At 38.4% G+C, this 25,748-nt stretch overlaps 2 protein-coding genes across 4 annotated transcripts in view; one reads left to right on the forward strand and one right to left on the reverse strand.

Moving 5' to 3' along the window:
* LOC138721971 (GTP-binding protein 10-like) overlaps positions 1–25,748 on the forward strand; it is a 60,183-nt gene that overhangs the window by 14,510 nt on the left and 19,925 nt on the right. Inside the window, exons 13-23 of one of the 2 annotated variants that reach the window (XM_069859613.1) lie at positions 488–649; positions 2,022–2,140; positions 2,583–2,701; positions 3,806–3,887; positions 5,073–5,265; positions 5,881–6,018; positions 9,334–9,410; positions 10,348–10,539; positions 11,478–11,564; positions 13,282–13,386; positions 15,399–15,923. In XM_069859613.1, the coding sequence (XP_069715714.1) occupies positions 488–649; positions 2,022–2,140; positions 2,583–2,701; positions 3,806–3,887; positions 5,073–5,265; positions 5,881–6,018; positions 9,334–9,410; positions 10,348–10,539; positions 11,478–11,564; positions 13,282–13,386; positions 15,399–15,575 (1,451 nt within the window). In that variant the 3' untranslated portion in view covers positions 15,576–15,923. Of the gene's footprint in view, positions 1–487; positions 650–2,021; positions 2,141–2,582; positions 2,702–3,805; positions 3,888–5,072; positions 5,266–5,880; positions 6,019–9,333; positions 9,411–10,347; positions 10,540–11,477; positions 11,565–13,281; positions 13,387–15,398; positions 15,924–25,748 lie in introns of those variants that run through there. The other variant, XM_069859612.1, reaches the window with a different exon arrangement.
* Positions 20,842–24,674, reverse strand: FAM237B (family with sequence similarity 237 member B). 2 transcript variants are annotated; one of them, XM_069860444.1, is made up of 4 exons: positions 24,501–24,674; positions 24,098–24,218; positions 22,189–22,585; positions 20,842–21,494 (listed from the first exon to the last, which is right to left on the reverse strand). In XM_069860444.1, the coding sequence occupies exons 2-4, from the start codon at positions 24,107–24,109 to the stop codon at positions 21,469–21,471; spliced, it is 435 nt and encodes a 144-aa protein (XP_069716545.1). In that variant the 5' UTR covers positions 24,110–24,218; positions 24,501–24,674; the 3' UTR covers positions 20,842–21,468. The 2 variants fall into 2 exon arrangements, with proteins under 2 accessions (XP_069716545.1, XP_069716546.1); XM_069860445.1 differs by lacking the exon at positions 24,098–24,218.

Raw genomic sequence — 25,748 nt, forward strand, 5'->3', positions numbered from 1 at the left:
AAGACAGCTTCCAGACTAAATCTGGCTTGTGGCTATCAGCTAAGAGTATGGGCTAAGCAAAAAGGTGACTAACTGCACACAGTTTCATGGTCTGTTTTTCTGGTGATGGATAGTTTTTGTCATAAAATTCATAAGTTCTCCTAGGAAGACTTTTTCATTTGGGTCTCATGGAGATCAAGAAGTTGATATTACAAGTCAAGCTAGAGAAGGTACTTTGAATTTTGAAGACTTTATTAATCTTGTAAAGTTAAAAAAAAATGTTGTAATAATTCTAAAAGTTCACCAAAATCGTACATTTCTTATGCCCTACACAGAAAGGCTTATAACTAGATGGTTTTAAACAAGAAGCCTTAATAACATTAAGGGGGTTTGTTTGTTTTTAGCCTACTTACACTGATAAGCCTTTTTTTTTATTTTTCCTGAGCACATTATTATTACGAACATATGGTCTCTGCCAAAACCAGCATTCATTGTGATCACTCCACAGATTCTTCCTTTGATCAAGGTAACTTCCATGGAACAGGTGGTCGTGGCAACAAACTTGCACAAATGCGCTACAGCCTGAGAGTGCTGAGATCTGTTGTGTCCCTTTATGATGAAGCTATGAATCTTAATTTGTGTGACCAGGGAGCAATTAGCCAGCTACTGGGTAAATCACAATTTCTGTTGCTGTACTTAAATTAGTACCTTTCTGTTGACACTTAAGAATATTCATGCTTCTTTGTGTGCTGTGATTTTTTGTGTGTTACTCCTTTGCCTGATAAAAAACTAAAATCCTAAAACAATTAATGCAAGATGTAATTGATTTTATTTTTAATTTTGCTACACTTTAACACACAGAATTGAAAGAAGAAAGCAAAACAGACAGCTGTAAAAGCCTAGATGTATCATTTCAGAGTGAAAGCTGCCCCTTCTCTCTTTTATTATACTGCATTTATTACATCTTACTTTCATTGTGGTAGCCCCAAGGAACACCAGCCATGAGTCTTGTTCTATGTAAGTCTATTGTGGTGTTGCATTTCGCAGCTCCTCTTTCTTTAGAGTAGAAGAAATAACACTGTACTTCTATATGAATAACATTATGAAGAATAAAAGCAGAATAAAACTGCTTAACTGTCGTTCATGTAATTTAGAGCATTTTCTTGTTCAGTAACCTACTGTTAAATTTGATTATAAGATCCGTTGCACACTGTTTTAAGTTCTTTTTTGGACATGGTTCAGTGGGACCTGGCAATGTTAGGTTTATGGTTGGACTCCACGACCTTAAAGGTCTTTTCCAAAGCTAGAATCTAAATGATTCTATGATTCTATGAATAATAAAAAGTTTCCAGATTCTGAAAGAATCATACTGGAGACAATGAATAGGTTAGATCCTTTGCAATTCAAAGAGTATGTTCTAATAGAAAGCCTAGAAAGAAAAAGATTTATATCTTTAGTTGAAAATTGAACTCCAGTAAAAACTCTGTGGAAACTTAACAGATTTTAGTGAAAGCAAAATTAACACTATACCTTACACATCAGATTCAAGTAACCTTTCTTTGGAGGAGTGATGTGTTTGCATGTGCTCTTTCACATAGTGGTTCCAAGGCTGATTTTCTCAGCTGCAGTAGTATTTTATGTCTCTCCCCCATTTCCCAGTACCCATGTTTGTGAGGCTGTGCTGCTAAGCAAATCAATAAGTTCTTTACCTTTTTCTAAGAGTTGCTTAATGCATTTCACATCCCTGAATTCATTGCACTGGCACAATACGAGGGGAAGCACAGAGACAGGAACGAGAGGCTGGAACAAGGAAACAAGTCAGCACAAGCTGCTATTGTTAACTGTCACCAAGAGTAAGGTCCATGAAACTATAGCATCAGTGTGCTATGTTATAAAACATGGGAGATAAAACTGAATAGCATTAAGTAGATTCCTTTAAAAATATCTTTGTCTAAATTCGATTCTTTTAAAAATCAGCAATTGTAATGGAATTCTGACTTGTGTATAGGACATTAACATGTATAAAATATATTCATTTATAGACATCCTGAAGTATGCAGCAAACAAATCTAAAGAGAAAGAAGATGCTATTCTACTGGAAATCCAAGCTGATATAGTATTTATTTTATCAGTTCTCTGTGAAAATGATCTCCACAGAAAAGTATGTACCTTTCTACCTCATACTACGCAGAAAATGTCAAAACATGGTATATTTTCATTTAAACAATACTGACTTCTTTTTTAATTCAAAACCATGCGTTAATTGTAGTTCATTGCTCACAAGTCTGGGCTGGTAACTGGTTTCTATGACAGTGACAGTTAAAATGCAAGAACATTCAGACATCCACTAGCAAGTGTCACATATTTAATTGCTAATTTACATGATTTTTAAATGAAAACAGTAAAGTTTGTTAACGAATGGGATTATCAGATTAGAAAAACTGAAAATCTCATTTTATTACATGTATCATAAGCTCTAGCAAGTGGGCCAAATTTGCAATATGTAAATCTAAATTTTTTTGTTTCCTTTGTGTTTTCTTGTATATGGCTATTTAGTAAGTATTATTTAAGGAAAAATATTGCTTTAATTATGTTTTCAATAGGAACTCTTCAGCTATGAAGGAGTAGATATACTTATCCCATTCATTCAGATCGATCCAAAGAAGTTATATAGTGGATTAGGCCATAATCGTCTCCTCTTCAGTGCACTCGACTGCTTGTGGTTAGTAAAGAAGTATTTTAGCAGCAGTGACTCTAAAAAATGGCAGGTCTTGTATTTTAGGTATGCAATATTATGGCCTTTCTCTGCTCATATGGGCCTTTTTTTTATTTAAAATGTAAATGTATATGTAAGTATTATATATATATATATAAAAATATATTTTAAAATCCTTCATATGCATCTGACTAACTACAACTTTACAAAATAAACAGAATATTTTTCATGTATTCTCTTCTAAATAGGGGCTCAGTATGACAACCTAACTCCCTACACAGTAGTCTGAATCCCCACACAAAGTGACCTCCTGACATTTTGATGCTAGTTGCCCAAAACTTCTAAGAGAGATATATGATTAAAGTCTATAAATAACTTCAGAGAAGTAAATCAAAGGCATGAATAGACCAATAATAGCTAAAAACTATATAAGCATAGGAGGAAGTGTTTGTGAACTGGTTATATATAGGGCTAGAAAATTTTAAAAGATCACTATCAGAGAACAAAAGTTAGTATGTTTTAAGGCAGAGGTTGATAAATATATAAAAATCTAAATGGTACGTTTGGATGGATGGAAAGTCTGAGTTCAGTTTCTGTGCTGATGACTGTAAGTAAGGAAATGAGAGAAGGAAGCAATAACACTATGAATGCTAGGTTTGTGATTATTTTAAGCTGGGAAGAGCAAACACTGTTGCCAAAAGAAACAGTCTTGCTTGTCTCACCACCTTGATTCTGCTCTCAGAAATATTCAGGCAGCCCTGCAATAAGCTAGATCAGGGACATGGTCTAGTTAAATTTTAGCCTTGTTTACTGAGTTACTTTTACTTCAAATCCCAATACTAATCCAATTCATTGTGAAACTGCCAAATTCCTTGGGCTGCTACAAGGAAGGTGTTCCAACTGCAAGAGAAGGAAGAGCACTCAAGTAGGTTATATTTACTTATACAGTGTAAGTGAAAACGAGTGTGAAACATGAGTTTTCTACTACCTGAAGGTATGAAGCATATTGCATACCAAATGTATTTATGCAGTTCCATAAAATAAATGAGATTTGTAGAATGTACTAAAGCACAAATATTTTTCTACACAGTGAAATTATTTCTGTTTAAGGTCCTGTGTCATTGGATGTTGCAAAGCAGAGGATTATTTTCTTGAAAAACAGGGCATTTTTCTCCTTCTGGATTTGTTGGCAGTAGGTATATTTATTGTTGTTTCAGAATGCAAGAGTAGTAAAACAACATGGAAAACTGCATCTTTTTATAGTATCTCCTAAAACTCTTATAATACTTACAAACAGACCAGCATATGTTATTCCTTGAAAAAGGAAGGTAATCAAACATCAGGATATCTGCTCAGAAATTATTGGATAAATTTTCCATGTATCTTTGTTTAAGTAAGTATTTGACAGATGGAGTTTTAAATTTACCAAAAATAGACTTTTTTTCCAAAGAAATCTCAAACTATACTCTTTATTTTCAATGACCTCCCTCTTTAGAAAAGTACCTCAGTTCTTTCTTTATATTGAAGTTAGTAAGAGCAGAGTTAGGACACACTTCAAGACTTCAAATGTTTTTGATGTTTAAAGCTACTTTGTATATGCCTTTTGTATAATATGTGTAGTTGCTTCTGTGGGTCTTGAACATAATGCTGGCACAGGCATTTCACCCCTCAGGAGATAAGCATGCACCTTCCTTGTTTAGTTCCCTCCTCATTCTTGCTGGTCCTGCTACCAGCCTCTGATGCCTTTGCAGTGCAAGGCTGCAGAGCCTTTCCTGCCCTCCGCTACTACTCAAAGATCTGGTTACAAAATAGAATCACAAGATCATAGAATAGTTAGGGTTGGAAGGGACTTTAAAGATCATCTAGTTCCAACCCCCCTGCCATGGGCAGGGACACCTCACTAGGTCAGGCTGCCCTGGCCTTGAAGACCTCCAGGGATGGGGCATCCACAGCTTCCCTTGGCAACCTGTTCCAGTGTCTCACGACTCTCATGGTGAGAACATAGTGAGAACATGGTGAGAAATAGAGCAAGTGCTGTGTGGTACTGCTCAGCCACTGCCTTCAGAGTCTGTTTTTTTACAAAAATAGAACTTGGTAGTTGTACAGTCTACAGCATGTGAGCCTGGAGGCATCCATACAAATCCTGTAATATAATTCTACATGCAGGTATGTGTATCTTAGATGATGAATTTTGCATGACAGAATTCCAGAAACTTGAAAGATTTACAGGTTTATACACCAGTTTTGTGTAAATAGTTCTGATGAAAAGCTTACAGTTACTTGATTACATAGTACACAATTCCTCTGGGATTTTTGAAGGTATACATCACTGTCTTTTGAACAGTTTAAAACATTTTTATCCTTTCCCTTCACCAAGTTAAAGCAAAAGAACCTGTACAATGTGATTCTTGGAATCTTGGTTGAATTTTGTGATAACCTTAAAACCACTCTGCACATCAATATCTGGCGAGGGGAGAAAGATCAAACAGCAGCTAACCTTCTAATACAGTTATGGAGACAGGAGGAGTTGGAGCTTGGACTCAAACGTGATCGGTATGGAAGGATTGTTGGTAAGTTTTATGATGCGTGTAAAACACTGAGCAGTTCAGTTGAACAAAGCAAAACAAAGACAGTATTTGCTTTTGCAGTCTGGATCTTTATGAAAGTAAATTACAGTATTTATAGATTTATGCTGTAATTCTTAGCAAACCCAAAATACCTTATGTCTGTTTCATTAGAGTCTGACCACTACATGGCATTTTCTGCATCCGCTGGGAATGAAGCCAGTGGTGAACATAACAATGATCTGATCCTGAACAGCTTCTCTAATGCTGGACAGTTAAACTACTTAATTTCCTACACAAATTACACTGTGCTTTGTTGTATGTTGTAAAAAGAAGCAAGGAGAGTATTGTGGTCTCACAAATATTTAGTAATGCTAATTGATATTTTCTGGCCCAAATTATGTTCAAATTTTTGGCCAAACTATCAAAATTACTTACATAGTGTCCACAAAGATGGAACTGCCTTCTTTCAGAGGAGGCATTATAGAAAAGAATATGTCTGTAGCTGCATGGTAAAGATACTCATACTTCACTACATAAATAGCATTTCCTCTAAGTTTAATAGCTTTGGGAATGTACATTCTCATTCTTCACTCTTCTTTTGTATTTTGAAATTGTTAGACTTGAAGAGACCTATTGCTAGCAGCTTCCAGAAACAGCAAGAGGTCACCCCTCTGCCTTCCAATTGTCCCAGTTTTGCTATCATGGAAGTTTCAGAAAGCATACGGGCAAAACTTTTCTTATTATTGTGCAAGCTAGGTAAGACAAGTGTTGTATTTGTCATTAAAATCAATTTGTTCACTGGCAATCAATAAAGTAATATTTCTTATATCTAGTTTAAACCTCCCCGACTGCAACTTGAGGCCACTTCATCTCATGCTGTTACTTGTTACTTGAGAGAAGAGACCAACACCCACCTTGCTACAACCTTCTTTGAAGTAGTTGTAGACAGTGGTAGGGTCTCCCCTCAACCTTCTTTTCTCCAGACTAAACAATCCCAGTTCCCGCAGCTGCTCCTCATCAGATTTGTTCTCCAGACCCTTCACCGGTTTCGTTGCCCTTCTCTGGATGTGCTCCAGCACCTCAGCATCCTTCTTGTAGTGAAGGGCCCAAAACTGAACACAGGATTTGAAGTGTTGCCTCATCAGTGTCAAGTACAGGAGAATGATCACTTCCCTACTCTGGCTGGCCACACTGTTTCTGATACAAGCCAGGATGCTGTTGGCCTTCTTGGCCATCCGAACACACTGCTGGCTCATATTCAGCCAGCTGTCGACCAACACCCCCAGATCCTTTTCCACTAAGCAGCTTTCCAGCTATTTATCCCCAGCCCCATAGACTTGTGCATGTCCAGGTGGTGTAGCAGGTCACTAACCATTTTCCCTTGGATATTGGGGGTCCCATTCTGCTCAGTGTCCCTGCCTTCCCGCTCAGAGGTCTGGATACCCAGAGAACAACTGGTCTTACTAATAAAGACTGAGTGAAGAAGGTTAAGTATCTCAGCCTTTTCCTTGTCCTTTGTCACTATATTTCCCCCCACATCCACTAAAAGGTGGCGATTCTCCTTAGCCCTCCTTTTGCTGCTGATCTATTTATAGAAATATTTTTTATTGTCCTCAGTATCCAGATTAAGTTCTAGCTGGACTTTGACCCTTCTAATTTTCTTCCTGTGAAACCTTACAACATCCTTCTTCTCCTGAGTTGCCTGATCCTTTTTCCAAAGGCCATAGGCTCTCCTTTTCTGTCTGAGTTCCTGCCAGAACTTTAAGTCTGTGTTTCTAAGTCTTCCTCCTTGAAGAATGTTCGTCCTTCTTGAACTCCTTTGCCCTTATCTTGGACTTAACTGCCTTTATACTGGACTGATATAGCCCAATAGTTATAAAGACACTGTCATAAAAAGGTCAAAGGAAACTCTGAGATGCATCAATAGTCTGTTAGTCGGTGCTCGCTCATCTGTTCTTAAAAGTCCCTATTGATTGGGATTTTAGGGCTACCCCAGTATCTTGCTGCTGGTGCCATTAGGAAGAGTTTCCTGCAACTAAGCATGAAGTTTGCTTGAAATTTTCTGTAATTTGTTTTCCCACACACAGTATCTCTTTCACATATTTTAATACTTCTATGTTTAATTTTATTTCTCTAGATGAAGAAGAAATTCTGCAGATGTTACTCCCAGATCTCATTTTCTAGCACAACCTCTATTCTCCTCATTTTTCTTGAGTCTTTCCAATTGGTTCACATTTTTCTTGATCTGTCCTGTCCCAAAACTGAACACAATATTCCAGTAAAAGCCTCACAGCCAAATAGAACTACATTCCTGTATTCATGTCGTAAAAAAACATTCTGACATTAATATAACCATTGATGTATTTACAGTGGTATGATGTTGTTTGCTCATTTGACTTAGGATCTTGTACAGTCATTTACCATCCTGGATTTGTATAGATGACTATTCCTAGATTTAGAACTTCTTATTTGTCCTTACTGAATTAAGTTCTATGGGTTTAGATAATTTTTCAGATGGGCAAGATTAATTTATGTTCTAATATTTTCCTTCAAAATGCTGCAGTCCCTCCTAATTCTATGTTGTTTGCACTGAATATGAATACTTATTTTCCTTTGCCTAAAAACCTCAGCTGAAGTCAAAATACATGATAAACTCTTCCACATCTGGAATATTTCTTATCTGACTGTAGGCAAAACCTAGGTCAAATGACATGCCTTGTTTTTTCTAATTCATGTTGGATATTAATGCTTTCACTGTTACCACTTAACTGCATAAATATTGTTTGATTATTTGTTTCAGTCTTTTTTCAGGAAGTAAACTGAACCAATATTCTCTGGCTTCTCCTTTTCCCCTTTTAAAGATAGGCATTATATTTGTTTTTTCAAGTCCATCCTCCACAGGTTCAACAATGATCAGTAATTGTTCTGAGATTACTTTGACCAGTTCCCTGGGTAACCTAGGGAACCAGTTGGATGAAAACATCCTTAGTTTTTCTAATAAACTATAGCTAGTTCTTCCTCTGTAACCCAGGTTCTTACTAATTTTTTTTAGTAGTGCAACTATGTTAAATGTAGGATCACAGTTAAATTCTTTATTAAAGCAAAAAGGCATGAGATTTTGTTCCAGCTTTCTTCCATATTCACATACCTTTTATTTTAGTTATATACATTGTAATGACTCCTGTGAAGTACTAAAATGATGTGGAAGTGAATTATAAAGTATAAAAAGATTTTTCTAGTCTTTTCTCAGCATCTTCTTCTTACTGTAGTCATGCTCCATAACAGCCTGTAACATGGTCATCTAGAAAACTAGTGTTAATTATGTTTATATATGGTATTTCTTAAGTTCAAAAAGTTACATGAGTATACTGTAATAGATAGACACTACAATCCCAGTTACTGCACAGATGCTGTGATGAAGTCTAGAATGAGATTTGTTAGACTATATAGTTGGTTGTTTCTTTTGAAATCAAATATAATTAACATTCAGGATGCAAAAAATGAAGCTTAGTCTCAACAACCATACTTCTCTACTTTAGTATTTTACACATATTGTAAACATATTTTGTAAAAGATGGAGTCGTTATGCTCAAGACTCAAATATATGAGATGGAGGAGACTTTTACACAGTTTTGAGATAAACTGCTGGAGACCCTGTAATACGATTCTCCCATTGACTACTTCACACCTTAAGCAAACTCCCCTTGTGCTGAATTGCTTCTTTAGAAACTGTGACCTGTGGTCTCAACTGCTTGTCTGTTTTAAAGGAAGATCAAACTCTTACCACAGAAGCATAGCAAATGTGATATTGTCCTGACTTTCCAAGTGATTGGAAGTTCACTGGAGACAGTCACGAGTAAAGAGCTAGTATAGAGTGAATTTCTTACAGAGAAAATAGGGTTTTTATCAACAAAAGCCTGCTCAGGATTAGAAGAGTGACTGGATGGTGTGTATGTGATGAAGATTTTGCATGTGATTATATGACAAATAAGAAGGAGGGTTTTTTAGAACGTTATCTTTGAATATAAATTCATCGTGCCGTTAATACAGATATGATTAATATTCCTTCAGGTTTTGAAAATTTACCTGGCTTATCTGCTGAGGATTTTGTCACACTTGCTATCATAAAGCATTATATTGACTTTAAAGTGAGTATTGTGGAAGAAAATGCTACTATTGTGTTTGCATTTGCAAAAAGAGCAACTGTATCTCAGAATACTACAAACAAATAAAATTTCAAAAACTGTCGCCTATATTACCAGTCACCTATAGTTTCACAGACTGTAAGCCAGTTTGTGACTGCATAGGAAATAAGGCTACTTGAAAATAACTCAGAAAAAAAAATATATTTAACTGTTTCCCTGCTCAGGAAACAGAAATGTGCCAGGATAGGAGTGAGAAGTTCGGGAAGAGCTAGAGAGTAGGACTGCCTCTTTGTGTGGTGAGGTCAGGCTCGGGGGGAGGCAAGCAATTTGTTATTAAAAATTACATTAAACAAACCTTCTGATAACATTTTTTCTGTGCCTTCCCATCTTTGTCCCCACATGCAGTATCCATCCGTACTGTTAAAAGTTGCGAGTGATGTGCCTGTAGGAAACAAGAACAGAACAACAAGCTTTGTGGGAGCCATCCTGCTCAAAAGTTGCTTCAGTTTATGCCAATATTCTGCTTAGAAACAAAGTTTGAGAGTGTGAAGTGTTCAGGAACTAGCAAGACTGGATCTTCAGCTGATAATTCTAACTTCCATTTGTATCTCATTTTGTAGTTTGCCCAGATAATGTGCACAATTTGAGATTTTACAGAAGCCAGTAGGGCACAACACTCATGTAGTTTGGTATCTTGTAGCTATCTGTACTGTTTCTGTAGTTATCAGCATTTCTGTTACTGCTCTGTGGAGTCAATCTTAGACTTGGGAAGGCTGAGGGAGGATTATCATGATTTAATTTGACATAAATTTACTGAAGTCTAACCTTGCATGAAAATTCTGGGAATCAAAACAGTAAGGAGACAGATTGTTGCTCTATTCTGTTTTGAATAATTGGAACTAAAAAAAAAGAGATAAATACCAAATAGTATCACACACAGGTTGGAGAAGTTTGGAATGAACTCTGTGCAGAGCTAAAAGAATTCAGGCCTGTTGAGCTGGATGAGGAAGCCTTGGAAGTTATTTTACAGTTATCAGAAGATACTGGAAGAAAAGTTGCTGCTCTGCAGACTGAAGTGCTTGAAAGTCAACATCGCCAAGAAATCCAAGAGGAGCATAAAACTTATGCAAAGGTAAGGGAAGGAGAATTTAAACAAGGAAAGGCCATGTAAAGCTTTTTTGTCAACTTATATGAAGATTTTCTTATTATATAATGTGGAGAATTCTGTATGTGTACACTGCTTGAGGTTATTTTAATCTGTCTCAGAAGTAAAATTTTAACTTTAAATTAAATTAGGCTAACTTCAGTTCTCCCAATTTGTATAATCTGCCAGTATTTAGAGAGCAACATGAAAAAAATGAAGTAGTGTCATCAGTGATGCATCAACAATGGTGTAATGACAAATGATCGTTTTGTTACTGTAAATTGCACCTGTGTTCATCTGTAGCAGATAGCAGTTTATAGTACCTGCTGCAACCACATCTGCTTCTTAAAATGAGACGTAAGCCTCTGCTATAACATCCTGAATATTCACAAAGCTTCATTACTTCACAAAGTAGTGCTCTGTGATTTGCAGCGTGCTGACAGTGAGCAAGTATAGACATTTTACAGTTTTAGTTATAAGGCAAGCATTTTTGCTCATCTACTGTCTCATCCTCTCCTGCTTTCTGAGAAGTAAGATCAATTGGTCCATTGTCTAAAATCTCATGCTAATGTTTTTGAGGTCTTGTCATGCATTATGATACCTGCACTTTTGTCACCACAACTGATTCTATCTCTGTTATTCGAATTTGAGAGTGAGAATATACAGCAAGTATTCCAGAAAGAGTTGGGGGTCTTTCTGCATCTGTGCTGGAAGAGAGGAAAATTTGTTTGCAGAGAAAATAAGGCTTTTTTTTTTCAAAGGCAGTGCATAAGTCTTTAAAGAATGAGTACATTGCTGCAACAATGAGCCGAGGTAGCCAGAGGGCCATACGTGAACATACTACCCAAAGAGTACAAGCAAACAGTTCGGGAAAGTTCATGAGAAGAGGATCGCATTGCATTTTGTGAATTCTGTTTTTATTACAGATCATAGCTACCCATAAGCAGAAAGAAATAGTAAACAAATCTTGGGAAAATTTCTTGTCTCGGACATCAAACTATGAGGCATTGAAGGTAAGAACTCTGAGTGATGGAGCAAAATTTACATTCACAGTGTATTTATAATAATTGGGAAGTTCCAAACACATTTCTTAATTAATTAGGAGGATATTCAAGCAGGAGTTGGGAAGAAGTAGAAGAATGAACAGTAAGATGTATCAGCAAAGCTACGCAGTCTCTGACTCTTCTGCTATTCTATGATTCTATTATTTCCTCTTCTGATAATAGTAACAAACCAGGTATTCACATTGTTTATGAATTTGCAGTTAGGGTTATATGTGCCTATATATATCCACATACATGTATATGTATATATACACATATATGTGTGTAGGTATATACATATATAAGTATATATATGTGTATGCATGTATATATTTTATATGCATATGAATATTTGTCCTGAAATTGTTGAAACTGAAAGTCTGGTCATTCTTTTCTTTATTTTGTCTAATAGTTCATTCCCTGTTTTTAATGCAACAGACATCTTTCATGATGGGAAATGTTTTATGATTAAAGGAACTTCTTTTAGCAATGTTCGTGCTTTTGTAGAACATAAAAAATTAATTAGAGTCCTGGTTAGGTGATCAGACTAGGCTGGAAAATGAATGAAATCACACTTAAAAGAAATGCCTTGGCAGCTGCATTTGATTCTCCTTCATTTCCCAAAGGAGACGCAAAAGAGAACAAGTTTCATCATGTTCAAGCACCTCAATGGCCTGTGGTAAAGATCTGTGCTAGAATTAGAAATTTAAAGTGGCCAGAAAAAAGGATTTGGAGAACCGAAGGCTGATTAGTTTTAGCTAAGTCTCTGAAAAGCTGCTTTAGTCATGTGAGGGACGAGAAGGTGATTGGAAATGGCTGTCATGGATTTACCAAGGACAAATCATGCCTTGCCAGAGTGGTTGCCTTTTATGATAAAATTATTGGCTCTGGAGAAGGAGGTAGATGGACGTTATTTCCTTGCTTTAGCAAAGTTTTCAGCAGAGTCTTTTGTAACACCTTTGTAGCCAAAATGGGGAGATAGGGCCTGAACTACATGTAGGCATTGTCCCCTACAGGTGGACTACAGGTTGGGTGAAAAACTAGCTGCACTAATGGGCTCAAAGGGCAGTCATCGGTTTTACTAGAAGTCAGTTTTAAGTTCTATTCCTCAGAGTTAATTATAGGGTTGACAGTATTTAACTTTTTCATTAATGACTTCAATATTGGATCAGTATGCAACCTCATCACATTCATGCATGGCACTGATCTGGCAGAAGAAATCCACATGCTGATAAGCTGGAGGGATGGGCTGACCAAAAGCTCATGCAGTTCAGGGAAAGAAAATGTGAAGTCATGCATCTGGGAGGTATTACGGTTGTTGTGCATCGGTACAGCCCGGGGACTGACTGGCTGTATAGCTATGTGTAGCTGAACACGTGGCAACAGTGCACTCTGGTGGCGACAAAGGCTAACAGCATATGTGGCGTTGCTGGAAAGAACATAGTCCACAAGTCACCCCAAGCGATCATTCTCTTGTAGCCCTTGTGAAGCCATGACAATCTGTTCTTTTTTCAGGTTCACAGTACAGGACAGAATCACAAACCAGAGGGAGGGTGCTTGCGATTAAAGGCCAATAGAATTATCACCTCATTCATTCTGTCTCTTTGTTTATATATTTTCTAACAAGTACAAATGGTGCAATTCATTCTGATTAGAACAATTTTGCCTGTTTTCAAATTATCTTTAGAAAGCTAAAAGGCTTCAGGAAAAAGCAATAGAGGCTTCCAGATCTAAATCAAAGACTCAAAATGGACCAGTCCATTCTACTGAAATTAAAGGCCTTGGTACCACAGTAAGTAATGTCCAATGGCAACATTTTATTTTCATTCATGTGTACGTGGTTTGGGGTTTATTCTGGCTCTATATGTGCTGCTGCTTATTCTTTCTTTAATAATGTTTATACTGACAAGCTCCAAGTATGTAAGGAAGAATCTGTATCTCCTGCAAAGCAACCTTTCTGGCATATCCTCAGATAGCAGGTAGCTGGTCAGAACGAGATTCAGATCTGCAAATTACCCATAAAAAGTGTTTGTGGGATGGGCCCTGTGCTACTTGACATGTACTTCTCATGGGACACCCTTTCATGAAAACCTTGCTGAGGTCAAGATCTCATTCATTTATTTTTGGTTAAATCTGCGCAATCCCTAATACATTGGTAGGGGTGTTCTTTGTTAGTAAATGTGTTGCATCTGCAGAAAATATTTTTTTTTCTCATTTGCATCAGTTAAGTGAAGTGTGAGAAAGTGAAAACCACTGTTAAGATCTTATTCAGGCGTAATGGCATATTCAGATGTGGAGTTTTGACAAGCTGGGGTAAGACGTGGGAGAATCTCCATTCCAGTCAGTAACTGCTTTTGAGATAGCTGGATGGTTTCTGTGTAAGTGTCGCAGCCGAGGAGGATTGTTGGCGGAGGGATAGCTTCTTGGTTGCTTATAAGTTACTCTTACATGTAAAGGAGAGATAAGGAAGAAAATAGATGAGATACCATTTTCAAAAGGTTGTATTATCATGGTTTCTGTGGCATGGATGAGTAATGAAACTAAGGTGGCTGCATCCTCAGAAGAGGCAGTTCATGTTTGATGGGATTAAGACAGGAGGAGCTTAATAGAAAGCAAGGGGATGGTCTCAGAGTGCTGAACTGGGATTTTATGAGGTTATTTTTGCTCTAAACTTCTGAAATACGTGGAGGAACACATATGTGAATGCAAGATGAAGTGGGCTAGAAAAATTATTTAGTTATATGTATATATCAGTGAGAGTGTTAATCAGCAATATTTTGCAGAAGGTATCTGAAAAATTTAGATATAAACCTGAGTATTGTGGAAATTGTTAGTAAAGAGAAATACATTGTTAGGTTTTAATTTAAATACCTGGACCTCAGGCCAAGATTATTCATTTCATTGGAGGGAGAGGATTTTACATGAAAATAGTTTCATTTTATATATATATAATCACTATTTCAAAAACTGTAGACAAAACCAAAGAAAATACTTGTCCATTTTGTAGAGTAAGTGTATTAAGGAAAAGAAAACATCAGCAAGATCAGTTAAAATTCCTTGGGTACACTGCTTAGAAGAATTACACATTGTAGATAGGGTTGGCAGTGTTTTTCATGGAACAATCTTCTTCCCTCCTCTCTACCAGACACCTGTAGTAGGCAGAGATGACTATTAAGCTAAGGTAGTTGTTGCAAAGCCATCAAGATCAAGTTATCAAACTTGAGCCACATACATTTAGAGTGTTGCATAGTTTATTTTAGTAGGTCATAGTTAGAAGATAAGAGGTGTCGGGGATTTTTATTCAAAGACCAGAACCTGTTCAATATAAACTGTAGTAATGAGACTGGAAAGTTTATGTCCCTTTCAGTCCTGGAGTTTTCCTGGAGCAGTAGTTACAGGCAATTGCATTGTGAGAGAAATAGGGTCTGTTCCCTTTCTTTGAAATATTAATATGTAGTGAAATTCTGAAGACAAAAACTTTGGCTGATACTATATACAAATCCAAATACTATTGCACAACAAACTTCTATTGTAATAAAGACTTGACTTTCTTTTTCTCTGTTCGTAAAACTAGACATGAAGACAGAAAAGCAGAGTACATAAAGGTACCTGCTGAAACCACTCTTCCTTTTCCTTTGTATTGATGGGAACAATTTGTGAATTTAGTATAAAGGATAGAGTGGACCTTAGAAACCTCAGCATGCATCTCCATCAGCTGAATAATATTTTTGAAAGTTCATGATTTAACTCTCATTTTTAAATACTAACATGAATGTCAACCAATGCATTTGTTTTGTTTTTCAGATTGGATCTGGTCGCTTAGTAACTATTGAAAGCACACCTCCTCTGTTAACTGGAGGGCCACTGGCTGTTACTGACCTTGCTCGTAGAAAGCCCTTTTTTTATGAAGGAGCCTTAAAAAAAATCAAAAGAATTAAAAAGTTAGACTCCGTCAAGAATCAGTACCTGTCGAGTAGATAGTGTCCTGAACAGTGCTTTTAATATTTTAGTTAACTGTAGATACATGATAAAAATCTCTGTGTGATGCTTTGATGAATTGAATCGAACATCTTGAGAGTAAAATTGTATTTTTCCTTAACTAATATAAACATGGAGATGATTTATTAATAAAGTATCCTGCATATGTTACAAAGGTTTGTTGAGTCTAATAATTTTGTGCGCTAGGGTCAGGTCACCTTGATCCACTATTTCCATCTCTTGTTGATGTGTTCCACACATTACAGTTAAAGTATGTCTTTCTTTGAACAAGGTGATGAACCTTTACATAAACATATTCAGTTCTTCAGTTCTTCATTTTGGCCTGCGTGAACCTCATGAGGTCCTACACCTGGGTTGGGGCATTCAGTGGTTTCAATACAGGATGGGGGACAGTGTGATTTGGAGCAGCCCTGCAGAGACGGACTTGGGGGTGCTAATTGATGAGAAGCTTGACATGAGCCTGCAATGCACTTTTGCAGCTCAGAAGGCCAACCGTGTCCTGGGCTGCATTGAAAGAAGCGTAGCCGGCAGGTCAAGGGAGGTGATTCTGCCCCTCTGCTCTGCTCTCATGAGACTGTACCTGAGCATTGTGTCCTGTTCTGGAATCCTCAACATAAGAAGGATATGGAACTGTTGGAATGGGTCCAGAGGAGGGCTACAAAGATGATCCGAAGGCTGGAGCACCTCCCATATGAGGACAGGCTGAGAGAGTTGGGGTTGTTCAGCCTGGAGAAGAGAAGGCTCCAGGGAGACCTTATAGCGACATTCCAGTACCTGAAGGAGGCTACAAGAGAGCTGTGGAGGGCCATGTTACAAGGACATGTCGTGACAGAATGAGGGGGAGTGGCTTTAAAATAAAAGGGGGGAGGTTTAGATTAGACAGTAGGAAGAAATTCTTCACAATGAGGGTGGTGAGACACTGGCACGGGTTGCCCAGGGAAATTGTGGCTGCCCTGTCCCTGGAGGTGTTCAAGGCCAGGCTGGATGGGGCCTTGGGCAGCCTGATCTAGTGGGAGGTGTCTCTGCCCATGGCAGGGGGTTTGGAACTGGATGATCTTTAAGGTCCCTCCCAACCCAAACTAGTCTATGAATTTTATGATTCTATGATTCCATGGTCTGTCTGGATACCATATACACATGATTTTTGTCCCAAGTCCATTTTGTTCTTTGAATTGCTGCTTTCACCATCATGACTTCTGACTTCTGTTCTCTCAGTTTTCGACTAAAGGCTCAATAAGAAGTTTCTCCATACCAACGGTTTCGCTGAGCCTGTTGGAGAGTCAGGCTGAAATGCCCTGCCCCTCATGGGTTTCTCATTGATTATTTTCCCTATTGTCTGCCATAATAATTCATCTTCTTCCACCCTAGCACTTCTAGAATACCAACACAGACTTGTGAGGCACAGACCTCTTTGTACATGACTCACTTTATAAACTATTGTCTCCTTTCCTAACTTGGGCAAAGCCAGAATTTGCTATATTCCAATAGAGCAAGATTCCCTGAGGCTGTTATTTCATTTTAAAACTAGTTGCTATGCAGTGCTATGGCATAAATTGCTGTGACATTGCAAGGGGTTCTGTGACTTACAAGCTCTGGTATAAATTGCCTCATTTTTGTCTGTAAGCGACATTTTGAGACAAGTACAAGCTTTCACTTTGCTAAATGCTGACTTGAAAAAGGGAAATAAATTTGAGCTAAATGGGTAGAAACTAATTTTCAACTCCCTTTTTCAATTCCTGAAAGAGGGATGGGGAGGTGTGAATAAGTTTTTCCTAAAAACGGTTTGTCTCTGTAACAAGTCATAGCAGTGCTGCTGTGAAAAATTGAAGCAGAGAGCTTTTTTCTTTTTAAGTTGTATACTTAAATTGTATGAAAAGGAGAATCCGAAGAAAATAATTAATAAAACAAAACAGACATATGAAGAGGTACTTAAACTTTAGAGAAATCACCACATGTTTAGTTTCCAAAGATCAGAAGCATTTTCTTACAGGCAGGTCTGTTAAACATTACATTGTAGAGCAAGAGAGTCATGTAGTACTTAAAGCTAGAGAAATTAAATCAAGCTATTCTAATTTAATTTAATTTTTATGCTGGCCCTTTACTGACTGTCAATTTTTAAGTAATTTCATTTCATTATGACATTTTTTTCCCAAAATGATCTGCCTAGAGCTTAAATTTGTTTTCTTGAACAAACCTGTATGTGTATTTCTTGCCTGCCAGCAATAAAGGTTAACTAAGGTATATAGAGATTATCTAAGTAAAGTCCTCTGTGTTAAGTAAAGTCTTGCACAGTTGCTTATGTTTATACTTCTCTGACAACTCTTCAGCAGTGATGCTGCTTTATTCCTGTTGTAAAGAACATGAAAATATAACCACACGCTGTGCCCACAAAAAATGTGCTCCATTGTCTTTTCACCGTTTAAACCAAACAATAAATATTTGACTAGGAGAACAAAGACTGTGACATTTAGAGGTTTTTAGTATGCTGGCATATATGTGATTGTGTGGGTGAATCATTACTACTGGCAGCAAGGCACTGGCCCACATTTTTCAGAAAACCATACAGGACCTTCCAAATTCTGAGTAAAATCTCCAGCAGTACAGTGTAACCAAGGTATGGATATAAAATATCTTGTCACTGGAAAATAGTTTATACTCATGCTTATGTAAAAACTTTAAATCAGGCACAAAGTGAGCCTCAGAGCATTCCTACTCCAGCTGCATTGTGCTTCTGCTACAGACACCCTAATGTTGCAGGCAAGTAGCTGCAAATTCTCTTGTGAATTGTAATAAAAACTGGAGAGGGAAGGGGACAGAATTTCCAAAAATGCTTACTTTTATACTTCATAAATGAATACTAGCACAAGGCTTCACAGCATCACAGACAGCATTTGATTTTGCCAGCCAGCCATGGACTGTGATCTGGTTGTCAGGGAGCAAACCCAAAAAAACTGGACTTGCTGTTCCTGCTGTAACCCAGGGATAGAGGGGGAGTGCTGGAGTACTAGTGGAGGAAAAGGTCATCCCATTCACTGTGAGTTGCTCTTGTAGAATCCCCAGAAGTAGCCAGCTGGCTTTCCGTGGCTTTGTCATAGATGAATCAGGCACGTCCACCTGGAATTTGTTTTGCTGCTGCTGCTTAAGGTTCTGTGCGCCTGTTGTTCAGAATTGCATGTCCCTTTGGCAGATGCTGCAGGGTGACCATAGCAATAGATTGTTCCAAGCATTCTGGAGCCATTTATAGCAGATGTTAAGCATCCTTGTCTCCTGTATAATTAAAACAAGCCTTACAGCCTGAGGAAAGATGGAGCTTTCAAAACTGCATAGGATACCTTGCTCTGGCATTCAATTAAAAAAATGACTAATATAGGAAACATTAACTTTAAAATGTTATTACAGTTTTACACTGCTGTAGGTTACAGATAAAAGTATTTTTTAGGTGTGAACAAAGGGAATTAATTTATCTGGTTCATGACAATTAAAAAAACTTCATTTGTTGCAAATGTGATATAATACAAAGCTTTATAAACTGGGTATTGCTGGAACAGACTAGACGATGGCTCTCAAATAGCTGTTCATTGTGATCTACCTATTCCTGAAACTGCTGGGTTTGAGTGTGTCATGACTCCCTCTAACAGCTCAAAAGAAAAGGTGTATTTAAAATATTTTTTGTGTCAGGAACTTACAGTGATATTCATGTGTAAGAGAAATTTCTCACAACTTTTGTGCCCTCTCCAGAATACTGCAGGAGAAGAGTTTTACAAGATGCAGTTCAATATTGTATTTACCTAAAAGATCATTTACAAATCTATGAAAATTTGGGGATATTTTGTGAACTAAATATGAGCCAGGCATTATGGGATGGACTTCTTGTTACTAATGAAGATTTATATCACAGAATCACTAGATTGGAAAAGACCTCCAGCATCATCAAGTCTAACCATCCCCATCAACCACTAAACCATGCCCCTGAGCACCTTATCCATGCATATTTTAAATACCTCCAGCGATGGTGACTCGACCACCTCCCTGGGCAGCCTGTTCCAGTGCCCAATGACTCTTTCGGTGAAAAATTTCTTTCTGATGTCCATCCAGATGGATGGCAGAGCTTGAGGCCATTCCCCCTTGTCCTGTCCCCTGTCACCTGGGAGAAGAGGCCAGCTCCTTCCTCTCCATAACCTCCTTTCAGGTAGTTGTAGAGAGCAATGAGGTCTCCCCTCAGCCTTCTCTTCTCAAAGCTAAACAATCCCCAGATCCCTCAGCTGCTCCTCGTAAGACTTGTTCTACAGTCTCTCCAGCCTTATTGCTCTTCTCTGGACTCGCTCCAGAGCCTCAACATCCTTCTTGTGGTGAGGGGCCCAGAACTGAACACAGGATTTGAGGAGCGGTCTCACCAGTGCCGAGTACAGAGGGAGAATAACCTCCCTGGACCTGCTGGTCACACCATTTCTGATACAAGCCAAGATGCCATTGGCCTTCTTGGCCACCTGGGCACACTGCTGGCTCATGTTCAGTCAGGTGTCAACCAACACCCCCAGGTCCTTCTCCTCCAGGCAGCTTTCTAGACAGACTTCTCCCAGTCTGTAGCACTGCATAGGGTTGTTGTGCCCCAAGTGCAGGACCCGGCATTTGGCCTTGTTAAACCTCATGCCATTGGACTCTGCCCAGCGGTCCAGCCTGTTCAGATCCCTCTGCAGAGCCTCCCTACCCTCCAGCAGATTGACGCTTCTTCCCAGCTTAGTGTCGTCTGCAAGCTTAGAGTGCATTTTATCCCCTCATCCAGGTCATTGATAAAGATATTGAACAGGGCTGATTTTTATGCTGATAACTGTGTAAGTAAGTACTGTTTCCCACAATAATTAAACCCAGTTGGGGTCTCATAAAACGCTAGAACCCAACAGGGACTGAACAAGCTGCATTGCCCAAGGAGTAAAGCAAAGAACAGTCAGCATCTCTGAGTGTTCCCGTTTGTTCTTAGACTTTCTGTGCTTAGGAAAAGGGATTAACTAGGCAGTTCATCTCCCTGGACTAGCTTACCCATGCTGGATTGTTTCTTATCATGAGAGCAGTAGCCAAGCCAGTCTCTCACACTTTTGAACCACTTGATGCATGGGTCTCTTCTCAACTGTGATGTTGCCTGGTAAGACAGGGATGGATTGTATCACCGTATTTATCTGTAGGAGTGTGTAAATAAAGAGCAGTAAAGTACTGTTGTTAATGAAATGTAGTAATGGTTTCTCAAGTAGCATGCTAACAGATGAGAGAATTACTACTATTCAGACTTTGCTGCATAGAAAAATATTTTAATTAATCCACAGCCTAGATTAAGCAGTGATAAAATCCAAATTTTAGACTGCACAGGACATTACAATGAGCATAATCCTTCCCTTTAGCTTGATGTCACACTTTTTTGCAATTCTTAAAAGTAAAGTTGATTGCATGTGCAAGACTGTATAAAATGTTTGTTGACATTTTCTTCATTGCTTAATGTATAAAAATATATTGGGTTTCCATCAAAATTAACTTTTTAAAAAGAGAATTATTGGAAAAGATGAGCCTCTACAAAAATACGACACTGGTTCAGGCTTACAATCTTATGTGAGAGAACAAAGGTCTTGACTCAAAACACAAAAGCATTCACACATGCAGTGGGAAAAGGCAGCTTTGGTAGATTGCAAGACAGGAAAGCAAAAATGATAATGTGGGAGCTCACGTACTTGTCAGTTTAGCAGTGATTAAGTACTTTATACAGAGAAAAGGAAAAAGATTGAACCATGCCAATGGATTTGTCCAAGCATCTGCAGTATGTGCAGATTTGTGCTCCTTCATTTTGGTGTTGTCTTGCTGAGGTATCTTCATTTTCTCCTCTTTTGACCTAAAATGAGTTGGTGAAAGCGGACCCTGCAAGATGATGAAAGAAACCTAGTTATTCTCCAAGCAGTATAGTTCGGAATGATATCACTAAATGATCACCGTGTTCAGTCTGGAAACTTAAAACATCTGACCAGGTACATCAGAAAATAGTCTATTGCCAAGAAGGAAGGAAGCACATAGATCTGGGATTGGTTAAGAAGACACAAAGCCGATCACCTATATGACTTCAATTCAGACTCATCCCAGACCACAATGACCAGAATTTGTCACTGTTTGATGATTCACAGGGACCATGAGGTCACATTATGTGCCATTATTTTAATGGGAAGGACAGAGTTTAAGTGCTCAGGGATTTAAGCTTCCCTTCACACAAAGGGTTGATTTACCAAAGCTGAGACTTAAGTCCAGTCAGAAAACTTTTAGTATTGTAACGTCACTTATATGCACAGAGTGATAAACAGAGAATGAAGCATCCATTTCCACACCTTCCCACATGCATACCTGACATTTTTTTAAACTTTGTTAAATGTAGAAATGTAGTATCCTAAGTACTTCTGACTTTTGTAATGTGAAAGTAGCTGCCATTGAAAGATGAAAATACTTCTGACAAGCATAGACAAAAAATTGGAAACCAACTATATTGAGTTGTCTAAATAATCAAGGATGAGGATGGAACAGTGATTCAGTTTATTGTTAGGCTAACACCATATCCTATAGTTACCTGCTAAAGTTCTGTGTGAGTACGTGGAAGAATATTTGGGAGACATTAAGTGTCTTCGGCCCATTCCATGGGATCTTGAGAGCACGCAGTCTACATACATATCCCAGAAGTTCTGGGCTAAATCATTGAAGAGTTCATTGTGCTTGGGCTTAGGGGATTCCTTCAGGAACATCATGAAGTCCCAGAGAGCAATGACTGTATCTGCTACCTTGAGTTTCTTCATTTCCACCAGCCCATGGGACGACACCTCCCAGCACTGATGGTCAATCTGACCCAGGCTTGGAGGAGTTTCTTTTTGATAGTCTAGATTGGCATAAACCAAATTCAATATCACTATACAGCCCAGCTGAAGATACCACTTTCGTTTCCATACAAATTCCATATTCTGAGAAGATACCTGAAAGAAAGTGTATGAGATCACAGTAGTTCTGCCATTATGTAGTTCATTCTCACATAACTTTCAAGGATACTCAAAGAGATGCATATAAACAGAAAAATATTTGTTTTCAAACTGTGGAATAAATGCCAGTCAATGAACCCTAATGCTGGAGCTAGGTTTGCACCTAGAAATCATTAGTGGTGTTCAGAACATGAAAAGTTGAAGCAGGAAGTGATCGTAACATATGTCAGGACTGCTCCTTGAGTCCAAGACATTTCCCCTTGAATTCCCATACTTAAATCATCAGTAAAATCAGATTAATAGCAGATGCTGAAAGAATCCTAGTGGTATTCTATTATAATTGATTGAGTTATAAATAGCCAGTGTTTCATGGAACAGGCCAACTCAGAAAGGTGGTACTGAAGGAACAGTTAACCAGATCATTACGCTGAAATGGATGAGCATAGGCAGGTTAGGAACTCATTCGGTGTCTGTTGCAGGACCAGAAAAAGGCATATTCCTTTCCGGCTTATGTTAGAAAATAAGGCACACTTTGCACAGTTTTTTCTAGCATATACACGAAACACAGAAACTATCTGTAGATGGAAAGAGTAACAACACAGAAGGCATGATGAGAACTTCAAATGCTACAGAATACAGAATATTTCCATTATCATACATGGAAAGCTGCAGTTCTCTTATGACATATATTCCATATACTTGAAGCAGGTTTAGACAGAACATCACTAAAATGCCTGATACATTTTGTTATCAGTCTTTCATATGAGGATAAAGTGCAGTGGAAGAAGAGAGTAAATGTAAAGAGATTAACAAACAGACAAAAAAAGACAATTGCACACAAATTCTGGGGAAAAAAATATATGACAGTTGAGACTCTGATAGTGCCCCTTATTCTGGTATCTTAAATCAGTTCTATGTCAAATGGCACCATGCTCATTCCCACAGTTTCCAACCCCATGCCAACCGATAATATAAAATACAATTACAAAACAAAGTGAGGTTTTGTGCAGATTTAAGGCAATGTTTTGGACAACTGTGCAAATTTCACTGGGAACTTTGCCAGAATTGCAATTGTGCTCTCCCACTCGTAGTATCTTTGGGCCCTGGCAATGTGGAAAATTAGTCTATGATATCTTCGAAATGCTAACACACTGATGTCCTCTCTGCAACTCTTGGTGATGCAATTAAAGAGGGAATAATACAACATCTATGTGAACTGTCTATTAGAAGACAGAGCTGAGGTGATGCTAGGGAGTTCACAGTCATACCAAGCTGGTTCAGGAAACAGGACATCTCGAAACAACCTCTTTTGCTATGGCCTCAGCATTCTGGGATGATTTTTAGTTTGAATGTGTTATTACTCTGCTGCAGCCATCTGAGGTCCCTAAACTCATGTATTCCTTTACCTCAGCTTCAAGACTCAAGGGAGAGAGACAGACAGATACTCCCCAACCTAACTCCTTTCTAAACTTCATTTCCTAGTTACATTTCAGCAGGCAGCAGGATTACCTTATTCAGCATCCCAAAAGCTTATGAATATCCATTAAAGTTCATCTTTCTTGGGTTGTTAGAAAACTGGCTCCAGCAAACAAGCAGGAGTGGAAATGCTTCTCTTCTCACTTCCACTTCACTAGGCACCAACATTTAAACAAAGGAAACACTAGTGATTTAGCTACAAAGTAGGAAAACAGCAGCCAGGAAGCCACCAACATTTTGAGTTGTTTTGATTTCATGTTTTAATCCAGTTAAACACTAAAACTGAGCTAAAGCTAATGATCCATTTGAACACTTCAGACAGGAGCAGAGACCACAACAAGCCTCACTGAGACTCTGAACTAGTAACTCATACTATTCAGTACAAGACAGATGAGTTTCACAAAGGCAATAACTAAAGAGTAGAAGTTATACTTACAGTGTTTCAGTGATGAGATACAAAGAGTAGCCTTGAAAGAACAGTAGTCAGCCTCTTGGAGAAAAGGAAACAGGTTCCTGAAAGGGTGCAAGAGCCCAGCAGTTGCAGGATGCTTTGACGGTGCTGGGATTAGACTGCACAGGGACGACTGCCACTGGCAAAGCAGCAGCCGCAGCAGCATGAACTCAGGTCAGTAGGAAAGGCGGGAGGGAGCTATGGCTGTGGCAGCCCCACCTCTTTCTGCAGCAGGCACTGAATGTCAGCTGAGCCCTGAGCTGGGGTCTCACCTGGAGAGACTGCGTTTGCATGGGTGGGTGGGTGTGTTTGGTGAGGGGAAAGGCAGAGGGCTGTCAGGGGGAGGCAAATAGAATGGATAGAAAATCTTTATCCAAGTTAGTAACACGAGTGCTTTCTCTGTTTTATAAGCCCAGGTTTCCATCCGCAAACGTGTCTGCCCACTACAGCATGTATGTACCCATCAAAGGCAACATTTCAAAATAATGGAAAAGAGATGTACAGCCCAGAATTTATAGGCACAAAGTGTATCCACTATTCCATTTCCCTTTTGATGGAAGCTCTCTGACTTGAGATTGATTTTACACTATGTTTTTTTAAATCGCCTATAACTTGGTTGCCAGAGAGGGGTTTGATGCTGTTTTATCTGTACTTGACAATATTCTCCCCACTAGAAGCTGGCACCAGTGCCAGATACCGCACACTGGAGTTCACCTCCCATATCTTCCAGCCAGCAGCAGCCCAGCTGTGCTAGTGGTTAAAGATTCTTCTCTTGCTTGTTTCTGGCCAGTTATTTTCTCTGCTAAGGAGCTAGGCTCATGCACAGATTTAGAAAAGCTCCATTTCTTTTGAAGGACAGAATCTGATGAAGAAGCTTACTTAGATTTCTAATTATTCCTTCTATGCATGTTCTTATGTTATGCCAGTTATGATTTCTCATCAGATACAGAAGTGTAAGACCAAAAATAAAGAGAGACAGATTTTTTGTTCCAGCTGCTGTGGATTTTCCATGGGCCATTTCCATTTTGTAGGTTAACCCAGTGAGACCCAGTACACTACATAAAATAGCTTCTATATCTTGCTAGTAAAATAAGGTTAAAAATACCTTTTTAATTAAGGGGCACCAGGGAGCCCCAGAACATTAAAATCTGTAAACCACCTTGACTTAGTATACTGGAAGATGCTCTACTAGTGCAATGTGTGTTCCTAAGGGTAAATTCCTGACCATAAATT

Source organism: Phaenicophaeus curvirostris, chromosome 6 (genome assembly GCF_032191515.1).
Source record: "Phaenicophaeus curvirostris isolate KB17595 chromosome 6, BPBGC_Pcur_1.0, whole genome shotgun sequence".
Taxonomy (NCBI): Eukaryota; Metazoa; Chordata; class Aves; order Cuculiformes; family Cuculidae; genus Phaenicophaeus; species Phaenicophaeus curvirostris.